Source organism: Oryctolagus cuniculus, chromosome 13 (assembly GCF_051225735.1).
Source record: "Oryctolagus cuniculus isolate XC-2025 breed Fujian yellow rabbit chromosome 13, ASM5122573v1, whole genome shotgun sequence".
Taxonomy (NCBI): Eukaryota; Metazoa; Chordata; class Mammalia; order Lagomorpha; family Leporidae; genus Oryctolagus; species Oryctolagus cuniculus.
The window spans coordinates 53,776,621-53,791,522 of record NC_142879.1 but is presented as its reverse complement, the minus strand read 5'-3'; the positions used below and the strand labels follow the sequence as shown (position 1 = coordinate 53,791,522).

Genomic DNA, 14,902 nt, shown 5'->3' with positions numbered 1-14,902 from the left:
CAATGCCCAAGGATCAAAGTTTCTCTGCATCCTCACTAAAATGAATTACTTCCTAGGTTTTAAAAATTGAATAACCATTCTAATGGTTATGAAGCGGTATCTTGTCATGATTTTGACTGAAATAGCCTTTCAATCTGTTCTGGTCATCCTGTCTTCAAGATTCAGATACTGTCAGCTCTGAGAGGCATGGCTGAGCCTTTGCACTGTGCGTGTGTGCTGTTGTGACGTGCTATTAATGTTGGAGATGCGGCAGCGACTGGGCCGTGTGTCTGGAGACGGAGAGGCTCTGCTGTGTGGTGCTCAGTAAGAGCAGCCCCTGGAGCGGCACAGTAGTTATCTGAAGCATTGATCCCAGGTAGCGCTTTAGTTTGTGTGACTTCGTTCCGCGTCCTGCCGGACCAGAGCTTTCCCTTGTCATCTTGTATATCTTTGATTGCTCTATCATTTTTATTTTTCATGTTCTTTTTATTCCCTCTGTTTTTATTTCTCTCTTTCCCATCTGTTGGTTTCATTTGGGTACATTATTCAGTATTCTGTTTCAAGTTCTCTTTTATTTTTAAACTAAATGTCCAAAGATTGCCTCGCCAGCCCAGTGGTTGCTTTAGGATTACAATGTATGTACTTAACTTTTTATTGTCTGTTTAGAATTAATATTTTACCACTTGAAATGAATATAGAGACTTTGTATTTTTTTTTAAAGATTTATTTATTTGAAAGGCAGAGTTACAGAGAGGCAGAGGCAGAGAGAGAAAAAGAGAGGTCTTCCATCCACTGGTTCACCCCCCAGATTGCCACATGGTCAGAGCTGTGCCAATCTGAAGCCAGGAGCCAGGAGCTTCTTCCAGGTCTCCCACGTGGGTACAGGGGCCCAAGGACTCAGAGAGCTGGATCAGAAGTGGAGCAGCTGGAACTGGAACCGACGCCAATATGGGATGCCGGCACCTCAGGTGGCGGCTTTACCCGCTACACCACAGCGCCAGCCCTGAAACTTTCTGTTTTATAGATGCCTTTTCTCTTCTACCCCATCTGCTGTAACTGTTTTATATTTACATTCATTAAAAACCTACCAAACAGTATATAATTTTTGCTGTCAACCAACAGACAACTTTGAAAGAACTCAGGAGAAAATAGCTTTTTATATTTACCCAGATGTTTATAGATTTCTTTGCTCTTTCATTCCTGGTGTTCCCTGTTTCTGTCTAGTATCAGAGTGCTTTTGTTTGCAAGTTTTCTTGTAGCATTTCTTTTGGAACACGTTGCTGGCAATGAATTCCTTTAGTTTCCCGTATCTAGAATATCTTTAGTTCACTGATATTTGTCAAGGGTATTTTTGCTGGATATAAAATTCTGGTTTGCTAAATCTTACCTTTCAATAAGGTAAAAATGTCCCTCTGCTTGCCTCTGGCTTCCATGGTTTCTCCTGAGAACTTCGTAGTAATTCACATTATTCTTCCCTTTGGTAATAGGTTGTCATTCTCTGCTTTCAGGATTGTTTCTTCATCTTTAGATTCAGCAGGTTGGTATGCCATGTCTAGGCGTGAATTTCTTTGGGCTTATCCTTTATAATTTGTAGGTTTGTACACTTTACCAGATTTGCGGTGTTTTCAGCCAGTTTTTATTTAGATATGTTTTCAGATTTTATTTCAGAGATTTTTTTTGTCTTTTCCCTTGGGGATTCTGATGGCATGAATATTAGATCCCTGTTATTATCCCACAGGTCCCTGAAAATCTGTATTTTTTTCAATCATTTTTCTGTCAGCTGTTTAGAGAGCCTATTTTTAGTGATCTGTTTTCAAGTTAACAGTTTTCCCTCACATCTCTTTTCTGCTATTGATCCCATCAAGTGAGTTTTTATTTCAGTTGTTGTATTTTTCAGTTATAAAATTTCCATTTGGTTTGTCCTTAAATTTTCTTTCCTTGCTGAAACTTCCTATTTTTCCATTTGTTTCAGAAGTGTTCTTGGTTGCTAGCTGAAGCATGTTTATAATAGCTGCTTTAAAGCCTTTGTCAGGGGCTGGCACTGTGATGTAGTAGTTAAGCCTCTGCTTGTGATGCTGGCATCCCATATGGCCACTGGTTCTAGTCCCAGCTGCTCCACTTCCAATCCTGCTCCCTACTGATGGCCTGGGAAAGCAGTAGAAGATGGCCCAGGTGCGTGGGCCCCTGCACCCACATGACAGACCAGGAAGAAGCTCTTGGCTCCTGGCTTTGGATGGGCCCAGCTCCAGCTGTTGTGTCCATTTGGACAGTGAACCCGTGGATGGAAGACCTCTCTCTCTGTCTCTCCTTCTCTCTCCCTATAACTATTTATAATAAATAAATAAATGAATGAATCTTAAAAAAAGAGCCTTTGCCAGATGACTAACATTTGCATCATCTCGGTGGCGCTGATTACAGATCATTTCTTCCTGATTCTTCACATGTCCAGTAATTTTGGCTGTATTCTAGTTGTTTTAAGTGTGAGACTCTGGATCTTGTTTGAGTGCTTTGGAGAATCTCAGTATTCTTACTCAGCCAACAGTCACTCAGGCTTTGTACAGTCCTCATGTTCTGACCCAGGTTCTGTGGACATTGGTTCCAGTGTTCATTTTGTTTTCAAGTCCTCTGCAGTGTTCTTGGGACCTAAGCCAGGTCGTCCTGTGCAGAGGCCACTCTGGGGCCTGGGTGGTGGAGTCTCTTAGTTCAGTTCTGAAAATCTGGTGTGCTGATTGACATCAGATCCCTGCTTGTGCAGCTTGGGGAGATGAACCTCTGAGCTCATAAATGTGTTCTGAGGCTGCTTTCCTGGCTTTCTCCTCCCCTGTAATCCCCTCAGTATTATTTGCTGTCTGCTTCCCTGGGGTTCTCCTCTGGGACCCAAACTTCTGCTCACTTTCTCCATTGCTCCTGCATGTGGTTCCACTCAGTAGGAGCAGAGGGATCAGAATTAGGACCCAAACCACCTTTCAGTGTTCCTTCTTTCTGAATTCAGCTGCAACTTCTCACCTTGCAGATGTTTCAAACTGCCACCCCATGTGTTCTGTGCAGCTGCTAGAGCTGTTTTCGGTGGTAGAGGGGGTAGAACTGGAACTCCTCAGTGATTTTTATGACAGATTAAGAATTCCCCCTGGTATGAATGATTGTCATGTTATTGGAATTCATTTCCGGTGAGTGTTTTACCCGTGTGCCTAATACAGTTGTACCTTTACTAGACTACACAGTAGCAGAGACCCTGTTTCTGTCATTTTAGTTGCCCACTGTTTTTCCCCTGCAGATGAGGTGTCTACTCTTCTTCAGAACTCGGTCATGTCTGCTACAGAGAGCATTTCTGAATTCATTCTCAGAAGACTTACAATGAACGAGCTAAGCAGTGTAAGTATTTGCTGCAGTAATTTTCTTTTTTGACCTGCAGTTCTTTCATTCATTTCATCACTGTTTGAGTAATTACTGTCTGGCAGTCATTGTATTGAATTGAATAGGACATTTTTTTTTTAAAGATTTATTTATTTGAAAGGCAGAGTTACAGAGAGAGAGGCAGAGACAGAGAGAGAGAGGTCTTCCATCGCTGGTTCACTCCCCAAATGTCTGCAATGGCTGGGGCAAAGCCAAGAGCCAGGAGCTTCATCTGGGTCTCCCACACTGGGGACAGGGCCCCCAAATGCTTGGACTGTCTTGCTTCCCAGGTGCATCAGCAGGGAGCTGTATCAGAAGTGGAGCAGCCGGGACTAGAAGTGGTGCTCACATGGAATGCTAGCATTGCAGGCTGCAGCATAACCCACTGTGCCACATTGCTGGCCCCAAAAGAATAATTTTAATTTTCTCAAGAAGCAGCTTAGGAAGCAGAGAAAAAAAAAAAAAGATTTGAGAGTCTCCTAGTTCTGGTTCCATCTGTTACTCTGTGGCCTGGACGCTAGACAGCCCTTGCGAGGCTCAGTTTCCTCATCTGCAACACGGACATAATAAGAGTGCTTCTGAAAAGTTCATGGAAAAATCAAATTAAAAGATTTTATTTTGGTGCCAAAAAATGTTTGAAGTCCATGCATGGTCTTTTTGTAGCACAAATCTTCCATGAACTTTCTGAAGGAGCTGTCTTCTGCTTCCCAGGAGAGTTTTAAATGAAATAAACTGGACTTCACACAGACAGCGTATAGTTGGGCCCCATATTCAGAGGGCCGGTATGGAATGGAACCTGTGTGTGTGTGTGTGTGTGTTTATACACCATTTTTTAAAAAAGATTTATTTATTTATTTGAAAGTCAGAGTTACACAGAGAGAGGAGAAGCAGAGAGAGAGAGGTCTTCCATCTGATGGTTCACTCCCCAGATGTCCACAACAGTTGGAGCTGTGCCGATCCGAAGCTAGGAGCCAGGAGCTTCTTCTGGGTCTCCCACGTGGGTGCAGGGGCCCAACGTCTTTTACTGCTTTCCCAGGCCATAGCAGAGAGCTGGATTAGAAGTGGAGCAGCCTGGTCTTGAACTGGTGCCCATATGGGATGCCCGCACTTCAGGCCAGGGCGTTAACCCACTGTGCCACAGCGCCGGCCCCTTGTACACCATTTTTTAAAGCTCCCATCAATGAGTCTTAAATGCACTTAGGGTTGAGGCTGTAGGTTTTAGATATAGAAGCTGTACAGAGAGCTGTGAATGCAGCTGTATGTCTCTTCCTGCATTCCCCATAATGTGCTTTTTCTAGGGCATCTAAAAAGAATCAACGTTTTTCCTCTTCAAGAATCCGTTGGCCGGCGCTGCGGCTCACTAGGCTAATCCTCCTCCTTGTGGCGCTGGCACACCGGGTTCTAGTCCCGGTCGGGGCGCTGGATTCTGTCCCGGTTGCCCCTCTTCCAGGCCAGCTCTCTGCTGCGGCCCGGGAGTGCAGTGGAGGATGGCCCAAGTGCTTGGGCCCTGCACCCCATGGGAGACTAGGAGAAGCACCTGGCTCCCGGCTTTGAATCAGCGTGGTGTGCCGGCAGGAGCATGCCTGCCGTGGCGGCCATTGGAGGGTGAACCAACGGCAAAGGAAGACCTTTCTCTCTGTCTCTCTCTCTCTCACTGTCCACTCTGCCTGTCAAAAAAAAAAAAAAAAGAATCCCTTGAGGGGCCAGTGCTGTGGCATAGCGGGTAAACCCGCTGCCTGTAGTGTTGGCATCCCTTATGGGTGCTTGTTTGAGTCCCAGTTGTTCCACTTCCGATCCAGCTCTCTGCCATGGCCTGGGAAAGCAGTAGAAGATGGCCCAAATGCTTGGGCCCCTGCACTCTTATGGGAGACCAGGAAGAAGCTCCTGGCTCCTGGCTTCAGATCGGTGGAGCTCCGTTTGTTGTGGCCATCTAGGATTGAACCGGCGGATGGAAGGCCTCTCTCTCTCTTTGCCTCTGCCTCTTGTAACTCTGCCTTTCAAATAAATAAGTAAGTCTTTTAAAAAAAAAATAGATTCTTTGAGAATTCCAGTTCTTAGAGAATTGTCAATTTTTGTCAAATGCTGAAGCAATAAGAATGCTTGGATTGTCAACAAAGTGAGAAAATGTACTTACTTTTGAGAACTTTTTTTTTTTGAATACTCAATTAAGCACCGTTGTTTGATAGCTTAAGCAGGTGTGGAAGCAGGAGAAGAGTGGTTTTATACTGACAGACTCTCACTAACATTGTTAGGCATTCCTGAATCATGAACTTAGTGGGTGCTTTCCAAACTGTACCTTTTCCTCCATGAAACACTGCCTCTCCTTAGTGTCTGTGACATCATCTTGGTTTCCTGTGTCCAGCTGGCCATCGCTTCTCCCCCCATCACCAGTCCTCTACTGTCTAGCCTTTGGAGTAAGTTAGAATTCTTTCCAGCCTGGCCCTGGCCTCTTGTTCTCTGTCTGTGTCTCTCTCTGTCTCTCTCTCTGTCTCTCTCTCATTTCTCATGCACGCTATTAAAAACAAACCCCTTATCATCATTCCCACAGGAGGTTCTCCAGCTTCCCTTTCAGTAACCCTGCCACCAGTCAGTAGATTTTTTTTTAAAGGTTTATTTATTTGAAAGAGTTACACAGAGAGAGAAGGAGAGGCAGAGAGAGAGAGAGAGAGAGAGAGAGAGGTCTTCCATCTGCTGGTTCACTTCCCAATTGGCCGCAATAGCTGGAGCTGCACCAATCCGAAGCCAGGAGCCAGTAGCTTCTTCTGAGTCTCCTATGTGGGTTCTGGGGCCCAAGGACTTGGGCCATCTTCTACTGCTTTCCCAGGCCGTAGCAGAGAGCTGGGTTGCAAGTGGAGCAGTCGGTTCTCGAACTGGCACCCGTATCAGATGCTGGCACTGCAGGCTGCAGCTTTACCCACTACGCCACAACGCTGGCCCCACTCAATTGATTTTTCAAGCCAGAAACATAGGAATCCTCCCTGACACCTTTATTCCTCCCTGTCACCAGGTGCTGGAATTGTTACCTTCTGTCTGCTTGTTGCCTTCACACCTGCAAAGTGCCTGGCGTCCAGTGATTGCTCAGTAAAAACTAAATGCATGCATTGCTTCCAGAGGGCTTTCTGTGTGCCCCAGGGGGCGTCCTGTGGTGTAGTAATAATATATTGGTGTGGCAGTAATGAGTAAGGCCACCACTCAGTGTGTTTATCAGACTTTGTCTCACTCGATCATTTCAAAACCCTGGGGCAGGCAGGTGTCACTGTCTGTTTTATGGATGAGGACTCTGAGGCCTTTAGCAGTTAAGTATCTTGCCCTCAGTCACAGAGCTAGTGGCTGGTACAGGTGGGCTGAACCCAGCCCTTCTTGGGTTTACGAGCAAAAAGACCTGTGTCTAATGCTGTTATCCCATCCGCTAACCCTGAGATCTTGGCAGCTCGTCTAACCTCTCTGGATAGTAGTCTGATGTTGAAAGTAGAACAGTGGTCTTCCTTGTGAGAACTGGTCTTTGTTAATAAAGGAAGTAGTAGTTGCTGTCATGGTTACTGTTATGTACGTGCTGACTGTGGTCCGTAAGCATCAGTAGAACGTAGTTTCTGCCTTCCAGGGTTCCTAATCTCTGGGGAGACAGAAGACTCCAGTGTGGAATGTGCTGTATTGTGCTGGATGTGCAGTCATTACATAAGCACAGAGAGGCAGATCCATAGGTCTCCCCTGAGTCTTTGGAAGGCTGCCTGGAGGCAATGGCTTGTTCTCCCATCAATGTCTGGTTTTATTACTTTTGCGTGAATGAATTCACTTTGGTCTTAAACTCTTGAAGTTCTGTGAACGTCATGGACCATGCTTGTACCCTTAAGTATCTTGATGTTTTTCTTAGGTTTCAGACCTGGAGCGTTGCCATTTATACCTGATGGTATTAACTGAGCTAATGAATCTGCATTCAAATGTCGGGTGGAAAGGGGGTAACTCCATTTGGAGAGTTATTTCTCCTTTGAAAAATGCATCCATTCGGCATCTTCAGGAGATGGACGGTGGACAGGTAATGCTTTCTGATTCAAGGTTTATAAGAGAAAGAAAGGAGGGAGGGAGAAAGGAAACATGTTAGAATTTTATCTATGAGTTACATTGAATCTATTCTGTTTGTATTAATATCACATTAATATGAGAATTGATGAAAATTGTGTTATAGTAATATCATGCATTTGCTGTGACCCTGAGAATCTAATGTATTAATAAATTCTTTTAAAAAAAGAAAAGATTAGAGAAAAAAGAAAAGATTAGAGATGGCAGGGGCTTGTGTTGTGGCTCAGTGGGTTAAGCGGCTACCTGCAGCACCAGCATTCCATATCAGAATACCAGTTCAAGTCCCGGCTGCCCAGCTTCTGATCCAACTCCCTGCTGGTGTGCCTTGGAAAGCAGCAGAATATGGCTCAAGTACTTTGCCCCTGCCACCCACATCAGGGACTCAGATGGAGTTCCTGGCTCTTGGCTTTGGCCTGGCCTAGCTGCAACCATTGTGACCATTTGGGGGAGTGAACCAGTGAATAGAAGATCTCCTTCTCATTCTGTCACACTGCCTTTCAAATAAATAAAATAAGTCTTTAAAAAAAAATTGGCTCCAGACCCACTTAGGCTATGTGGCGCGGTGGTCCAGCTTTCCACTGCTGTGCTGTGTGACCTCTCCAAAAATAGCCTGCAGATGATTGAAGATATTATTTGTCATGTTAAACTCCTGCTTCAGGATGCATACAGTTTAAAGTGGGCTCCCCTAGGAATGTTGCACACAGATGTGCTTTGAGTAGGGGAAAGGTTGACAAACATTTACAGCCCCTCTGTCATGTACTAGTTCCAGAGACCCTGCTGCCAATGAAGAGATCAAACTTCCTTCCTCTTCTTCTTCTTTTTTTTTTTTTTTTAATTATGACTGTGCCCTGGCCCTTTTTTTTTTTTTTTTTTTTTTGACAGATAGACAGTGAGAGAGACAGAGAGAAAGGTCTTCCTTCCGTTGGTTCACTCCTCAAATGGCTGCCTCGGCTGGCACTGCGCCAATCCAAAGCCAGGAGCCAGGTGCTTCCTCCTGGTCTCCCATGCAGGTGCAGGGTCCAAGCACGTGGGCCGTCCTCCACTGCCCTCCTGGGCCACAGCAGAGAGCTGGACTGGAAGAGGAGCAACTAGGACTAGAACCTGGCGCCCATATGGGATGCTGGCGCCACAGGCGCAGGATTAACCAAGTGAGCCACGGCTGGGCCCCCAAACTTCCTTCTTAATCTGAATTGCTGATCACCACTTTCAGTTTATTCACTGCCAACCTGTAGAGAAGAAGCAAAACTGAGTCACGTGTGTTGAGTTTCCATGTGCTCCCCATGATGTTCAGTGTCAGGGGAAGGAGGGAAAAGCAGGTGTGGGATTTCTTAGACTGGCAGCCAGGTCCATGGGATGAAGACTTGCTTATGTTAAGAAAAGCCTTGACGTGTTTCCTCCTTAGGAGCCAACCCTTGGTATTCAGATTCAGAAAGTCGTTAGCATGGCCACCTTGGCCGTGGTATGTGAGGCCGTAGACCGGAAGCCCGAACTGCAGCTGGATTCTCTTGATGTTGGACCCACAGAACGGTTCCTGTCCTGTCTTCAGCTCAATCAGACCCTGCAGAAACCCCACACAGAGGAACAGAGCAGGTGTGCTCACCCCACAGAGAGCAGTAGGTACAGCGTGGGCATCTTCATTACTAAGGTTTAACAGTCCTGTTTTGTTGTTGTCGCTGAGATAATTAGTGATCGCCCAAGGTTGCTTAAGGTTGCAGAATTTTGAAGATGAGCTCCATTTGGGACACAGATGTGTTTTAGATCTGTATTGCTGAAACCGTTGACTTTGCAGCATTTAGTTATCAGTGAGTCCTTTATGGTGAACATACCTGGAAGCTTTACTTTTGGGGTAGTTAGAAAAGGGAGGCTTAAGAGGGTTTTTCAGGTTTTTTTTTTTTTTTTTTTTTTTTTTTTTTGAGTAGTTAGGATATTTGTTAATGACTGTATATGTGATCCCAGTCCATTATCTGTTGCTGTAACGGAACACTCAAGACTGGATAACTTATAAAGGCCAGAGGTATATTTTGGCTCATGGTTCTAGAGACTGCAAATTCCAAGAGCATGGCTTCTGATGAGAGCCAGGTGCTGTTCCCCCTCCTGGGAGAAAAAGCAGACGGGCAAGTGGGTGTGTGTGGAAGGCAGAGATTCAAGGGGCAAGTGTATGCCAGTCTACCCTGGTTAATGCAGTCCCTTGCAAGCAAGAACTCATTCCAACAAGAGAATCAGTTCATTTATGGGGGCTCTCTGCCCCCATTAGCTCCCAACTCCCAACATTGGAGTTAAGCCTCTAGGCGAGTTTTTCTGGGGACAAGTCGTAGCATTTTTCCCCCGCCTTATAAGAGTAGTATATTACACGTGAAAAAAATGGAAGCAACGTGGGGAAGAATGGTGCAGTAACTTCATTTTCTTATTTCAGTTTTTTTGAAGAGTCATCGTCTTCCCAAGGATGGGGGAAAATCGTTGCACAATATATCCATGATCAGTGGGTCTGCCTGTCTTTCCTGTTGAAAAAATATCACACTCTGATACCTGCCACAGAGAACGAAATCCCAGACCCCTTGCTGCCTGCTGTTCAAATGCCCGTTAGGACTTTGCAGTCTGCACTGGAAGCCCTCACAATTCTGCCTTCTGATCAGGTTTTACCTGTGTTCCAGTGCATGAAAATTTTGGTTCCCAAGGTAAGAGCCAGTGCAACAGGAACTGGAGAATGACTTTGGGGGCAGCAACCCAGGTTCCTGAAGATGAGTGATGAGTGTCTGTTTTGTGAAGAGTATCTCCTTTTTTTTTCCTTTCCAGCTCCTTACCTCCTCTGAATCTCTCTGCATCGAGTCTTTTGACATGGCCTGGAAAATTATATCTTCTTTAAGCAACACTCAGCTGACATTCTGGCCTAATTTAAAAGCCTTTGTTCAATTTGTATTTGATAACAACATTCTGACCATTGCTGCAAAAACCAAGAGCCAGGTGTATTTCAAAATAAAAGAGGTAACTTTTCTTTTCCTTTTTCATCTGTGTGATCTGCAGGACACGAGAAAGTTATATTCGAAACCAACAATCAGATTTCTTGTTACTTCATTCAGCAAACTAATATTTTTGAACCGTCCTTAATGGCATAAGAACGAGAAACCTGAAAGATGTAGAAACAGAGGTGCAGAATGTTAGCCCGTGAGTCGCATCTGCCTCTCATCTGCCAGATAGTTTGTTTGACTCATGCAGTGTGTAGAATGTTGTTAGTTGGCAACTTTTAAGAATTGGGGGACCTGCATGCAGTGGGTTTCTAGGGTGGGCGTTCCAGTTTTCTGCTGACAAGTACCCTGGGAGGCAGCAAGTGATTCCTTGAGTAGCGGAGTCCCTGCCATCCACCTGGGAAACTTGGATTGAGTTCCTGCTCAGCCTTGGCTGTTGGGCATGTTTGGAGAGCGAACCAGTGGATTGGAGTGATCTCTCTGTCTCTGCCTTTCAAGTAAATAAAATCATGAAATTTTTTTTAAAATCTAATTTCTCCTTCTCTTGGAAAATTGCACGCCCTGGCAACACTACAGCGCCATTCCTGGATGCCAGCAGTCACCTGGCACTGAGTAGGAGCCAGCATGCCCTTTATCTCCACCCACACCCATTCTGCTTTCTGCTAGATACTGAAGGCAGGTGTCAGGTGCCGTTTGTCATGGAGTTTATGCTACAGTTTTTCTTTATGTAGAGATAGAGTTCTCTGATTATAACCCTGAATGCAGAGGTCTTCCTGGTTCTGGATGGGCAGTCAGTCCTCCAGACCCACAGGTTCTGCATCCATGGAGTCAATCAGAGATACTCAGAAATTTGCAGCTGTACTGAGTGAATATGCACAGACTTTTTTCTTGTCATTATCCTCTAAACAATGCAGTATAATGATAATTTATGAGGCATTTACATTATATTAGGTATTGGAAATCCTCTAAAGACTATTTAGAGTATATGGGAGGATGTGCTTGAGTTATGTACAAGTAGTATGCCGTTTTATACAGTTGGGGGTAGCCACTGGTGTTGGTGTAGGGCATGTCCTGGCACCAGTGTCCTGCGATACTGAGGGACCACTGTATTTGCATTTGCAACCACTCACGTGGCAGGGAACGTAACATGATGGAATTCCATCCTGTGTGCCTCCTGATCCGAAGGGGAAAGGGAGAGCCAAATTCGCTGTTACCCTGCCGTCCTGTGCTGCCTCTCGGTCACAGTACCAACTTAGAGACCGTGATCTTCATGCAAACCGCAGCCACTGCAAAATGCAAAAGAAACTGGAAATGTACGGGAGGAGGTGTTTTGTTTTTGTTTTGCTGCTTTGGGCAGTTGCTTCTCATGAAGGATAGGGATGAATATCACTATTGTAGTAAAATTTCATCTTTTATCATCGAGAGATGAAAAACTAGTACTCTTGGGGCTGAGCCTTCAGTTTAGCAGTTCGATATAGCTGCTCGGGATGCCTGAGTTCCATATGGGAGTGCCTGGGTTGAGTCCTGGCTTTACTCTACATTCCAGGTTCCTGCTGCTGTACACCCTAGGAGGCAGCAGGTAATGGCTCAAGTGGTAGGTCCTTGTCACCTGTGTCAGCCACCCACTCTGAGTTCCCAGCTCCTGGCGTTGGCCTAGCCTGGTCTCAGCTATTGTGGGCATTTGGGGAATGATCTAGCAGTTGGGAACTCTGTTTGCGTCCTTCTGTCTCTCTGCCTTTCAAACAAGTAAAATAAATAAATAAATAACAAAATGAAAGGTACTTTAAAAAAAGAAAAATTAGCTTTTTGTCATTATTGATCATCTTGCAAAATTATTTGAACAACAGTGAGTTTAAATATTTTAGACTAACCATGGTTGTGTTGAAAGTATAATCTGAAGCTATTCAAGTAAATTTTTTTAACAACACTGATTTTTTTAAACTAAATAGATCACAAAATAAAACAGCGGTTATATTTCATTTCAGATTATGTACAAAATAATTGAAATGTCTGCTCTAAAAACTGGAGTCTTCAATACACTGATAAATTATTGCTGCCAATCTTGGATAGTGTCTGCTTCACATGGGTCCCAAGACTTGTTATCAAGCGCTAAACATTATAGTGAAATGGTCCTTGAGGCTTGTATATTTGGAACTGTGTTTAGGCGTGATCAAAGGTAAAAGATGCCACTCTTTCAACTTTCCTTCATTTACACTAAGTGCCTGCTTGGGTAGAATCTTGCTGCTGTTTTAAAGCTTTTAATAAGAAGCTACATTTGGGGCTTTGATTTTTTTTTTCCCTATCTAAAATCTGCTTTTTTTTTTTATCAAATATTTTTTATGGACAGACTTATTCAGGACGTACAGACTTTTGTAGAAAATCTTGGACATGACTGTGCAGCAAATGCTATTATAGAAAAGTAAGTATGTCTGGACATAAATGAGGTATTCAAAATATAACAGGCATTCTATATTTGTTAAATTTAATAAATATTTACTAGTGATATTTAACCTATTATAAGATACAGATTGAACCTTCAAAATTATGTTAGAAAGTATATTCCTTTGCTAATATATTTTCTTTACATCTTTCACCATTTATTAAAATTCAGTAGACTTTAAAAAGATTTTAGTGCAAAGTCCAACATAGATAAGGAAGTGACTGTGGATAACATGAAACCCCTGTCCTTTTTCTTTTGAGAGACGAGGTGATCATCAGCATATTTTTAGTTTTAACACGCAATCAAAATTCAGCATTTAAGCACTCAGTATGTTACACACCGAAATAGAATTGGTATAAGCTCTGAAGTGTTTCTGTTGCTGTTGTTTTCATACTACTTTATTGATGTTTTAAATCACTTCATTGACATGTAAAAGCTGTCCATGTTTAATGTATATAACTCAATGAGTTTGGTGATAGGTCCTACAATTTTGTTTTCTGAGATAAGACTGTTACTATCTAACTTCTAAACTATTTTATTTTTTTGGTGCTTGCCAAATAGCTTTTTTAATGTTTTATTTTTTTCTCATCGGTTTCAACAATTTGTGTGTATATTTATTTTTTTCTAAAGATTTATTTATTTGAAAGGCAGAGAGAGATGGAGAGAGACAACAGTCTTCCATCTGTTGGTTCACTCCCCAAATTCCCGCAACAGCTGGGGCTGGGCTTGGCTGAAGCCAGGAACCAGGAGCTCCATCCAGTCTCCCACATGGGTGGCAGGAACTCAAGTACTTAGGCCATCATCTGCAGCTTTTGCAGGTGCATTAGTGGAATAGCTGTGACTCAAACCAACACTCTGCTATGGGATACAGGGCCACAGTGCCTGACACTGTCGTCCCCCCCACCCCCCCGCCCAGCCCCCGGTATTTATAGAAGATAAAACTAGTGTTGAATGACTCGCTGTGATCTTAGACTTTAGGACAACAGATCATTATTTGGCATCATTATCACCACGTACTTATTATTCTGAGTGTCCTAGCTGAGTTTTAAATCCTCTGACAGTCTTCATTAAATATACACATTATTTTCATTGTTGTTTTTTTTAAAGATTTTATTTATTTTATTTGAGAGACAGATTTATAAACAGAGAAAGGGAGAGTCAGAGAGAGAGAGATGTCTTTCATGTGCTGGTTCACTCCCCAAATGTCCACAATGGCCAAAGCTGGGCCAATCTGAAGCCAGGAGCCAGGAGCTTCTTCCAGGTCTCCCATGTGAGTGCAGGGGCCCAAGGACTTGGTCCATCTTCCACTGCTTTCCCAGGCCATAGCAGAGAGCAGATTGGAAGTGGAGCAGCTGGAACTTGAACTGGCACCCACATGTGATGCTGGCACTGCAGGCAGTGGCTTTACCTGCAATGCCACAGCGCCAACCCCTGTTCATTGAATGTATTTTTTGTTTTCTTGGCTGTTTTAATGTAGCAATAAGAATGACTTTTCTGGTTCATGGTTGCCACATATTTTGATTTCACTAGATAAGCTGTTAAGCTAAATAGCATCTGTTCACCTTCTAACAGTTGTAATGCAATGTGGGAATACTTACTACTGGTTTTCTGTAGCTTTCCTTTCCACCTTTGGATTCTAAAAGTGCCGGGGTGCTGGGAGCACACGGTGCCTGCTGAGTTGGGCCTCATGTGGCAGTGTGCATTTATGGTTCGTGGTGAAGGCACTCCATTGAGTTGAAGCATGTTCTTGCCCAACTGGACAGTGTCTTTGGTCCTCTTTTGGGAGTAGTGCCTCCATGAGCTGTGCCCGGTTTTGTCCTTATCAGCCCAGGATCAGTAGCACATGCACTCGCGCTGTTTTTCCAGCAGTCTGCGTGAATTTGTGCTCACGATTACTTTCTGTCCAGGTTCTCCTTTTGATGTATCCATCTGTTATCTCCTGCTGCATATCCTGAGACAAAATGTATTGTCGTTGAATATGAACCTACTTAATCTTAGAAAACTTGGGGAGGTTTTGATATTTGTTATGATATTTTGAAACTAATATTTG

The 14,902-nt window shown here is 43.8% G+C and overlaps 1 protein-coding gene across 12 annotated transcripts in view; it reads left to right on the top strand.

Annotated features, from left to right (window-relative positions):
- Window positions 1-14,902, top strand: part of TARBP1 (tRNA guanosine 2 -O-methyltransferase TARBP1) — a 76,811-nt gene that overhangs the window by 36,652 nt on the left and 25,257 nt on the right. For 6 of the 12 annotated variants that reach the window (XR_011381509.2, XM_089312284.1, XM_089312285.1 and 3 more), the window contains 7 exons: window positions 3,254-3,351; window positions 7,244-7,405; window positions 8,852-9,066; window positions 9,863-10,124; window positions 10,243-10,431; window positions 12,398-12,588; window positions 12,760-12,831. Coding sequence is in view for 9 of the 12 variants with exons in the window: in XM_089312284.1 (XP_089168410.1) it covers window positions 3,254-3,351; window positions 7,244-7,405; window positions 8,852-9,066; window positions 9,863-10,124; window positions 10,243-10,431; window positions 12,398-12,588; window positions 12,760-12,831 (1,189 nt within the window). In the remaining 3 variants the exon portion in view is untranslated. The remainder of the gene's footprint in view (window positions 1-3,253; window positions 3,352-7,243; window positions 7,406-8,851; window positions 9,067-9,862; window positions 10,125-10,242; window positions 10,432-12,397; window positions 12,589-12,759; window positions 12,832-14,902) is intronic. The other 6 variants (XM_089312283.1, XM_008268250.5, XM_089312288.1 and 3 more) reach the window with 4 other exon arrangements.